At 41.5% G+C, this 10,938-nt stretch overlaps 1 protein-coding gene across 1 annotated transcript in view; it reads left to right on the top strand.

The window, feature by feature from the left end:
- Nucleotides 1-6,692: 6,692 nt before the first annotated feature.
- Nucleotides 6,693-10,938, top strand: part of CPNE8 (copine 8) — a 357,582-nt gene continuing 353,336 nt past the window's right edge. The window contains exon 1 of the mRNA XM_088480178.1: nucleotides 6,693-7,273. Coding sequence (XP_088336304.1) covers nucleotides 7,146-7,273 — 128 coding nt within the window. The 5' untranslated portion in view covers nucleotides 6,693-7,145. The remainder of the gene's footprint in view (nucleotides 7,274-10,938) is intronic.

Here is a 10,938-nt window from a genome sequence, read left to right as displayed (position 1 = left end):
GGATAGGTGGATTAGTTAGCAAAGTCAGAAGTGAGAAATAAGGCAATAAAACAGCAAACAAGGAGGTGAATACTCAGCCAGCTTGAAACTGCAAAGAAGAAAATGGTTCCCCAAGCCTGGCTATTTATGTGACTCGCAGAGGCCTTGCCTCCTGCTATGTTGCGAATAGGTCCAATAGTTTGATTGACAGGTACCTAGTTACGCCCTCTCTATCCTTTAACCCCCTAACTGACCAAACTAGCAAAACTCCTAACAAACAGGGTGCTTACCTTTCCTCAAACTTATACAAGTATTCGGAATCTTAAAGAAGGCTTACAAGTTCTGATTTGCATAGATGTATCTTAAAAGGTGCCCACACACTAGGCGATATTTTACACGATCAGCCCGATTGCGACGCATCGGGATGACAGATCGTGTAAAATATGTCCTAATCGTGAGTCTCTACTCATGATTACGATGCCGATGCAAGTACCCGCTGGTCGTACATCGCATCTTCAGATCTTGCCTGCTGCAGGAAGATCTGAAAATCTTATCACGATGCACTGGAATAGTATAGGATGCACGATAGATCGTGGGTCAATTTGGATTGTTTTTAACACCAAATCGTGCCCACGACTGCAGGGGGAGAAATCGGACACGATATAGGATCGTGACCTGAACGCCTAGTGTGTGGGCACCTTTAGTCAGTGATGGGTTATTCATGTTGAAATAGCCCTAAGAACATCAGATATTCAACTGAGATTCTACAGTGCTTTTTGGCATTCATGCTAGTGCAGCATCTGCATAAAAGAGATAATTGAACTCAATGATCTAATAATGTCTCACAAAGAAAATGTAGCTAGGAAAAACAATCTAAGCATAAAGGCACCCCTATAAATAGGAAACTATGTAAAGGACAAGTGTACTTCTGTCACGCATCAGGTTCTAAGTCCCCGTTACCAGGTCTGGCGGTGCCATCTCACGGCCATTCATGTTCCCCCTGGTCATAGCTGGCATTCCTGAGGGTTAAACTTAAACATCTGCATGTGACCCTGGCGTTCTCTCCTGGCAATTCCTGCAGTTAAGGAACATGTACGCTGCCATCTTGGATTCGCTCACATGACTACATCAGTCAACCGGGTTAATACAGTGATGATCACATGATCCGCTTGGCCAATAGGCACAAGAACGCCCTACTTACACATTGTCAGGCATTATGCTCATTGCCAGAACAACACTTCTCTCTTAGAGGTCAGTATCCTGGCTCTTGGCTCCGTTTGCTTCTGCTCCAGTTACAGATGTGTTCTCATACACTATTGCTGCAGTTGCGCCAAACATCCCTTCTTGGCGCGTCAGCTCCTGTGCGACTTGGCTTATGCCAAGCATCTTTTTCACTCAAATGTGCATCTTAGGTACAGTTGGATGCGGAATTAACGCATCACGAGACTGCATTGATTACTAAGATATGAGACACTTGTGTAACTGTGTGCAGACTCATCCAGGTTGCGGTAGCTACTATAAATTTTGTATGAACTTGGAATTTTAGGTGAGTGCAGATACATTTTCTTTCCATAGAAAAAAAAAAACAAGACACTGATTGAAAAAAGAGAGATTACTAAAGTTTCAGCTCTTTCCCTATCCTCCTCTCACAACCTGAACTTCAGTGCATTTTGTGGTCATGCTGAGCATTGCCCAGTGCATGATGTATAGTGTAGTATTTATGTTGCATGATGTTTTGGAACTCCATTAATACCACTTCTGGCCAGACTTCTCCGAACAGTAGATGGGTGTACCTGGGTCCCACTGGTTTCTGACAATTCTAAGCCGAAGGGCTGGAGAGCGGTACAATAATGAGTGTCTGCATGCAACAGTGAAGCATGGTGGAGGTTCCTTGCAAGTTTGGGGCTGCATTTCAGCAAATAGAGTTGGGGATTTGGTCAGGTTTAATGGTGTCATCAATGCTGAGAAATACAGGAAGGTACTTATCCATTATGCAATATCATCAGGGAGGCGTCTGATTGGCTCGAAATTTAGTCTGCAGCAGTACAACGACCCCAAACATACAGCTAAGGTCATTAAGAACAGTGTAAAGAAGAACAAGAGCCCTGATCTCAACATCATCGAGTCTGTCTGGGATTACATGAAGAGACAGAAGAATTTGAGCAAGCCTACATCCACAAAATATATGTGGTTAGTTCTCCAAGATGTTTGGAACAACCTCCCTGCCGAGTTCCTTCAAAAACTGTGTGCAAGTGTACCTAGAAGAATTTATTCTGTTTTGAAGGCAAAGGGTGGACACAGCAAACATTGATTTGATTTAGATTTCTCTTCTGTTCATTCAGTTAATTGATAAAAAATAAACTATTAACACTTCTATTTTTGAAAGCATTCTTACTTTGCAACATTTTTCCACACCTGTCTAAAACTTTTGCACAGTAGTGTATATGTGAAGTCATAATGTCATAATGCAGAAAATTAAGCAATATATACAAACATTTAAATTGTTGTATTATATGTAGTGCTTAGGCACATTCATGTGAGCAGCAGCAACAGTCTTCTCTCCTCTATCTGTGGAGGGGGGCAATCACACTGATTGCCCCCCCCCGGATTTGCACCCAGCTGGGGGGCTCACAGTGCCCCCACTCCGGCACACAGTGCCGCTATGCGGCGCTGCAAATGGTATTTTGTTTTATTTTCCCTTTAGGGTGCATGGCCATACCTGCCATGATTATGACATGCCCCCATCAGTACCCAGGCCGTGGCAGCTCTTGGCGCAAACTACAGGAAAGGAAGAAATCCCCATATTGGACATGGGCCAGCAGAGGGGGTGTGCGCTGCCTGTGAGAGTCCTAGAAGCAGCGTAAGGATTAGTGGCTGACGCTGCCAGCGGAAAGATGAGGATTACGTGGCTGGAGAGAAAAGTTCACGCAGCACCATAGGACATGGTATATAAGGATGGCTGGCAGCAGTTGCCAACCAGTCTGCTGATCCCTTCCTTCAGTGCCTGCCCCCGTGTCCCGTTGATCTGTTGCCAGGTGCAGGGGGTAGAGCCGGAGAGGGAGTTCCAGCTGTGGAGGCCAGTGGGCAGCGGTACTCACTCTGCCCTGCTGGAGCAGGGGATAGCAGCATCCCAAGAACCAGTCTCCTATGCGGCTCTTTAGTGGGTGTGACCGGGGGTGATTATCTCAGGAGCTGGGTCAGAGGCGGTCCCTAGGAGAAGTCTCGGTCCGGTGAAGTGGAAGCGGAGCCGGCCATGATTGAGAGCGGTCCATCAGCGAAGGTACCCAGCAGCATACAGGAGTCAGGGTAACTGCCAGTGTGTTATTCTGAACAGCAGTTGGCTGGACAAAGCTCAAACATCAGAAGCACAGCATCTTGGAAAAGGTGGTGAGCAATATAAAGGGAAAAGGGTCAGCAGAGGCAGAGATTTACAAAATGTTAATAGCCAGATGCTCTAGGAGCATCCATTCTCTAGTTTCCTGGCAGGAGGGAAGTCCCTACTTACATTGGTGCTATATTTGTATATTACCATGCCCCAACTTATAGACTTAGGGCGGCCATACACGGTAAGATTTTTATGCGATGTGTACGATTTCGATGGATAGTAACGAGCGATCGTACACATCTTATGTGGTTATGGTGTACATATGATGGCGATGCGCGTCCCGCAGTCGTATAATTGGATTACCTCTAGTACTGGAAAACCGCATGAGGGCGACCTATCTTACCACGATGTGACACACATCGTATCACTTTTGGCAAGTAATACCATCCGATGTCTTATTACGAGGTGTATAAAAATCCCTAGCCACTCCACTCCTCCATTTTGTCATGAGAGACGGCATTTCGAGCAGCATCGCAGCGTGTGTGTGTTAAAGAGAGTATACATTGTGGCACTCAGTACATTTGTCCCCCTCTGGCCCTGCCATTGTTTATATACCACTATGCCACTGTGTCCCCCCCACAGGACCCTGCATTGTTTATATACCACAATGCCACCAATGCATATGCCCCCTGGCCCTGCCATTGGTTATATACCACTATTCCACCAATGCATATGCCCACTGGCCCTGCCATTGTTTATATACCACTATGCCACCATGTGTCCCCCCACATGGCCCTGCATTGTTTATATACCACCAATGCATATGTCCCCTGCCAGTTTATATACCACTATGCCACCGTGTGTCCCCCACATAACCCTGCATTGTTTATACCACGGTCATAATTTTTGTGCTGATTTATGTACACAGATAAAGATTTCAAAATTTAAAATTTTATTAAAATCAACTTAACTCAACTATTAACTAAAAACTCAACCATAAATATTATAACACAAACAATGATCAACAATAACATTTTCAAACATTTAAACATATATATTTACAGATATTTCTGATTTTAATTTCCACAGAAATGAATAGCCCTCGAGAACGCCAGTTTATAAGTGGATTCCTCGAGCGTTATCGCGCTCATGAGTGCCTGTGGAAGTTGAAGTCCAAGAACTATAAAAATAAACAATCGCAGGCTTCACTGGTCACAGAGCAGAGTATAACATACCTAAAATGGTGGCTGCCTTTTATACCCCCTAGATAAGCCCTCCCCTATTCACATTCCAGCAGATTCATCCTAATGGTTATGTGCACAACCAATCGCTCGCTTACGATTTGTAATCCTTAAAACGAAGCATCGGATCGCATGATCGTATGAAAAATAGTACACCATTTGAACACATCGTATGTAAAATTTCAAGGGAAATCTTATAAGACATATTGTACGTCTTATCGCACAGTGTATGGCCTGCTTTACTGTACAGTGTAATCAGACAGTGCATCCTTATGCGTAGTACAGAGGAGAGAGTTGGGAGGCGTGCCATTTACACCAAAAGACAGCTCTCACCACCTAAAGGTTTTTTATTCCCATCAATACAGCTGCAGGAGGCTATACAGAGAAATTACTAGATAGTTTAAGTATTTAGAAATATAGATAGGAGGCGTCATTATATATAAGTGTGAACTTATAATTCAAATCAGTTGACAAGAGACATGATTTTACTTAGTTACTGTGAGATGAGTTATATTGTATGTACCACCAGAGCAAAACAAGGATTTAAAGTCCATCTGACCTATAGAAAACGGTGGAAGTAGTACATTTTATTATTGGTATTATTTATTTCCTCTGCAAAGTAAGATAGGCCCATGATTAGCTGAGCCGCAATGTCTTCACCGCCTTCGCGTGTTTTTAGGCGATACTTTTTCTGCGCACGCTCCAGCTTATCTCCGTATTCAATTCCAAAAGACACGAAAAGGCAAACAGGAGAAATCAGCGGAAAGTGAAACTGTCCAAAAGTCTCTAAGATTTTTTGGGAAATCAGTGTGTACCCCAGGAAAAGCTGCACTAACATTAGAAATCAATATAGAAGTGTCCTAATAAAAGTGTTTTGTGTTCTTAAAGTGTCAGCATTGGCTGTTATATGCATAAGTGCTGAAAAATGATAGAAAGCAACTTCTTTTGGGACAAATAAATACCTCGGTAAAATTTGGGGTGCATGAAAATGACACCCATTTTCATGCACCCCAAATTTGACCTGGTACTTATTAAAGATTTAAAAAATCTGAAAAATACACCTGCTGCAGCCTCGTGCAATCCCAAAAACACCTATCCCATCCATATAGCCCCCCAAAGTACCAGCCCCCCCCCACTTTTTTTCATTTTTGCCCCAAACATGACATGTCATTTTTGGGGTCATTCTCAAAAAATGTTTAACGTTTTTTGGACTGATTAGTCAAGGGGGAGGGGTGTCCAAAAGGTTTTGGACCAAATCCCAACATTTGCACTGGATGCCGGACTAGAAGTTATACTGGACGTTATACTGGAAGCCAGTGGGTTTACCACTGAAAAAACACTGAGATGGCTCTGTTTGTTTTCATGGTAATTCATTTTATGATTACTCTTCACACACAGGCACTTCCAATTCACCCCTCCTATACATAGAGAAAACGTTTTGCCTGTTTTTTATCCGCTTAGGCGAAAACTCCTGGAATTGAATACGGAGATAAGTTGAAAACAGGCGAAAAGTTCAAATCGTCTAAAACGTTTCTCCAAACGCCACTTTTCGCGGTTGAATGAATACGGCTCATTGTTGGAGATAGAGTTTAGTTTGTTAAAAGACAATTTGACTTTATATCTACACTTTACAACAGACTGTTACTAGGGGTATGTTATATATACCGGTAATGACTCATGAGTATTACTTTGTTCAATTACATACAACCGCTCATATTGTAATCCATATGTGTATTCCTTGTGTGACTGTATAATGTTAATTTTTGCAATTGTCAGTCTGTGAACATAAGTTAATGTAAACATGCCATGATATAATTTGAGAGCGAGTCTAATTACTTTAGAGAAGTGGTTGGGAAAAACAAGGTAATATGAATTCTATAGGTTTATAGACTTGTGGTTAGGCTTACACAAACAAGCTAAATATGCTTAATAGGGTCTTCCCAAGTACGCCCAGACTGACAACCAATACTTGGGTGGAGGCACTAGAAATAGTAACTGAAGGCGGATTGGTCCCTTAAGAAGAAAGGGGGGATACATTTGTGACTGCTAATGATTTTATACTGTACATCTGCAAGAGGTAAATCACAGTCTTTCCTCAGACTATTATTAGTCAAGCAGAAACATAATCCGGGAAATCAGGATTCCTGAATGTGGTGTGGGCAAAGTTCCCAAAAGTAAAGTTACAAACTCCTCAGGATCTAATGCAGTATGAGTGGGGCAGTCACTGCGAACCTGCCAGCACTCTAGCTACTCATGCCTCCTCCATCTACAGTACACAGCGGGCGCTGTCTCTCTCATGTGCCCCGGCTCTAGATCTCCGGGTCAGGAATAAACCCTGGCTGCGTCGCTGGCACCGAAAGCTGTAACTCTACGCCATGGTCGGGGCCCCTAAGTGAGTTGGGGATTCCTAACACGGGAGGACACACAGCCTATGCTTGTCAGAGCCTCTCCCCGCCTCCTCCCTCCCATATGGATGTCTGTCACCGCCGCACGCTGCATCCTCTCACTCGCTGGCAGCAGAGCTGAATACTACACACAGGAGTCCCTGGCTCTCTTCACTCCTCACCTCAGGTTCTTCCACATACACCCCGCACCTCTCCATGTTCGGTCCGGACAAGCTGGGGTCCGAAATGGATTTCGGCTTTAGGAGTACGGCTTCTACGGGAGACTTTAACCCCTTCAGCGCCAGCATTCCCGCCACCAAAGTGGAGCTAACAATCTCTTGCAGGTGAGGACCATTGCTGACTCTTTCTCTCCCCAATTTGTGCCCCCAGCACGGATGATCTCCCTGCCAGCTGTGCTTCTGTCATGGAAGTTCCCCTTCAGTGGGATCTCGCTCAGCAAGTTTCTAATGAGCACAAATTTAATGCCGTATTCTTTTTTTAGTTACACCCGCCTAGTTATTTGTAAGGTGTGATCTGAGAAATGGCCACGTAATTGCCAACTTATTGCCGAATACCGGATTGTCAGCCCTAAAGGGAGTATGTGATTCTGCTTTTTGTACTGATGTCTCTAATACAGTTGTAATGAGATGTTGTGTCTGATGTACCCATGCACACTTTATACAGTATAACTACTTCTACCATTTAGATGGAATGTGGTAGATGGGCTAATAGCTATGTACTAATGCTATACACAGACTGCCTAACCTAGGAAATAATGCTACAAAGTATAAAAAACATGAAAGGAGTTGGCTGGCATACTACAGTATTTGTAAATGTTACTATGGAGATTTTTGTGGATGTGTTGTATGTAATATCGTAAAAATACCATTTTAGTGTTGGAATATTTAGTTACTAAATGATATGGCTTTGGAGTCACAAGAGCTGTAATGTAAACATAGCTAGTGGAAGTGCTGGAGCAGAGCACATAGCTGTCTTTGTCAGTCAGTCCCTCCCAACGTACTTCTGCATTCCAGAGCTATTCTCATTACGTTATCGTTGTCATATTTTTATTTGGTAATATATTTATATGCACAGTGGTGGAAGAAATCCTATAATATGGTTTAAGCTTTTTTTTAGAAAGTGATGTGATGTTCTAGCAAATCTGGTCCTAAAGGTTTGCACATCACCTATAAATAGACCCTGAAGGGGTATATGTACTAAAGTGCAGTTTTTTAGAAATGGAGTTGTTGCCCATAGCAACCAATCAGATTTTAGCGATTATCTTTTAGAAGGTGCTACATAAATGATAAGTAGAATCTGGTTGCTATGGGCAACAACTCTACTTCTAAAAACCTGCACTTTAGTAAATATACCCCTCATGAGTGTTATTCACTAACCGTGTGCGGTAACCTATAGCAGCCTGTTGCAAATTACATGTAATTGATCTAGTGCAATATAGGTAAATTGAATATTTGGTTGCTATTGTTTTTGCACTTTGTTGTTAGCCATTATAATTCACATAATGTATACTATGTATAATGTATATGTATACTGTAGTGTTATTTGATACCTGTATCATTTTTCTAGTAACCCTGACATATTTTTAAACATATATTTCACATTAATCTTAATAGTGTGGAATTTCAGATTTCTTTCTTTTTTCTTAATGATTAATGAATGTGTTTATAAAGAAGGTCATTTTATTAATTGTATCCAACATATAGACTCTATGGGATATATCTACTAAAGGTGAGAGTTTTTAGAAGTGGAGATGTTGCCCATAGCAATCAATCAGAATCTACATAACATTTATCTGGCACCTTTTAGAAGATAATAGCTACAATCTGATTGGTTGCTATGGGCAACATCACTTCTAAAAACTCTCACTTTTGTAAATATACCCCTATTAGTCGATAACCCATAACATGCGATTTGCAATGGATCAATGTTATTGAACAGTATTTATTGTATAACAGAAGTATATGTCAAATTACTCAATAATGTTGTAAATATGCTTCAGATATATATAAAATCTGATGCATGTTTACATTATGCATCATGGGATTGATTTAATTAGGTGTTAGACAGCTCGCCTTGCGAGTAAGTGCGGACATAGTTCTTAACTCGCACATTTTTGTTTGCTGCCCTGTAGGGCTGTGTACTAAAATCTGCAAATCCAGGGTGAGATGGGAGCGAGATGAAGTGCCATTGCTGTGGGTTCCACGCCATTGCAATGAAAATTCACCTTCCTTGTATTTAATTTAAACAAACCCAATGTCTCTGCATTCCTGATATTTCCTTCAAAATGTTGATTACATTTCAATTAATAATAATTTTAATAATAATAAAAAACATGTTTGTACAACATCAAATGGTTAGCAGATTGTTTAACATTGGCATTGATTTAACCCTTGAATGTCAGATTTGTGACCACACAATGGGATCAAAGTTGAATCCAAGATAGGCATCTGTACAATTGTGTTATGTAACTATATAGCTGTTATGTTTGTTTTTTTAAAGTTTACTAGGGAAAACGTAATATTGGATGTATTGCTTAATGCCTGTATGATATGGCCATTTATACAGAACCCTGGTCCATGTGAAATTTTCTTTCTCCATATTATGCGGCAAACGTATTATTAGTATAAATGAAGATATATATTTAACCAGTGATAATATAAATCATATCAAATAAATATAATTGCTAAAATTGAATTAGAAATTATTATAGCATGGTTTATTGAGGTCTAATAGAGGACTGTGCAAGCATAATAACTTCAGCATGGTAAATCAATTCACTAGATTAGGTCAGTGGTTCCCAAACTTTCTTGAATCACGGCACCCTTTAGTATTAGCATTTTTTCATGGTATCTCTAGGACAAAAGTTTCTTATTGAGAAATTCAGCAAACATTAATAAATTAAGTAAAGTGTTCTTACTTGTCATCTTTTGTTTCAGTTATGTGGTGGTGGACAGAGTTGCCTTTCTGTTTGTCCATATATTTTATAATTGGCAGCAACCAGCACTAATTTTGCCTGTCACATTGACCATAAATAATGTGATTTGGTCCTGGACCACAAACTCGTGACACCCCTGCATGTGCCCCACAGTACCCTAGGGTGCCATGGCACCCAGTTTGGGAACCACTGGATTAGGTTATTATTTTAGTGTTCATTCTAGCACCTGTTAAAACCCATGCAGTTCCTCGTCCCTGCCTGGGGTGTCACTCTGGTGCTTATAGCGCACAAACTGCTTAATCTCAGCAGTTTGTTGCATCAGCAGAGTGTGCTAGAAGCACCAGAGCAGAGAGTGACACCCCTGATAGGATAGAGGAACTGCACGGTTGTGACAGGTGCAGGGTGCTAGAATGAAGACTTAGGGGCATATTCAATTAGCCGCGAAAAGTCGGCTAAGTTTCGCCTCCCGGACTTTCCGCCTACATCGCGTGTTTTTGGAGAAAATGTTTTCCAGCGCACGACAGCTTTTTGCCCAATTCAATTCCAAAGGACGCGAAAGTGGGACCCGGCGAAACTCAAAAAGGTGGAAAGTGCTGTCAGTTTTGGGGAAATCAGCCTGACACCCCCCAAAAGATGCACTGACATTGGGGATAACTATAGATACCCCCGAATAGCCCTGCTGAAGGTATTTGAGGTACTTAAATGCTCTCAATAGATGCTAATTAGCATCTTTGTACAAGTGGTGAAGAATAGCATTTTGCATTATTTTTTGGTGAAAATAACTAGTCCCAGCAAAATTGGGGTACATAAAAATGGGTGCTAAAATATTTTAAAGTTGTTAAAGTTAAGTTTTATAAAATGTCAAAAATCCACCTTCTGCAAGCACCTGCAATCAAAAAAACACCTGGGCCATATTTGGGGACCCCCCTGGAGTCTTATTTCGCTAGTTTTTAACTTTGTCCCCCAACTTTGTTTTTTTTTTACGCCCTCAAAACGAAAGTACTTATTTGGGTTGTTCAGAGTATTTTTTTAACTTTTTGACAGTTTACCTTT

This window comes from Taudactylus pleione, unplaced genomic scaffold (genome assembly GCF_031769625.1).
Source record: "Taudactylus pleione unplaced genomic scaffold, aTauple2 ptg000251l, whole genome shotgun sequence".
Taxonomy (NCBI): Eukaryota; Metazoa; Chordata; class Amphibia; order Anura; family Myobatrachidae; genus Taudactylus; species Taudactylus pleione.
This window is presented reverse-complemented; position numbering and strand designations above follow the sequence as displayed.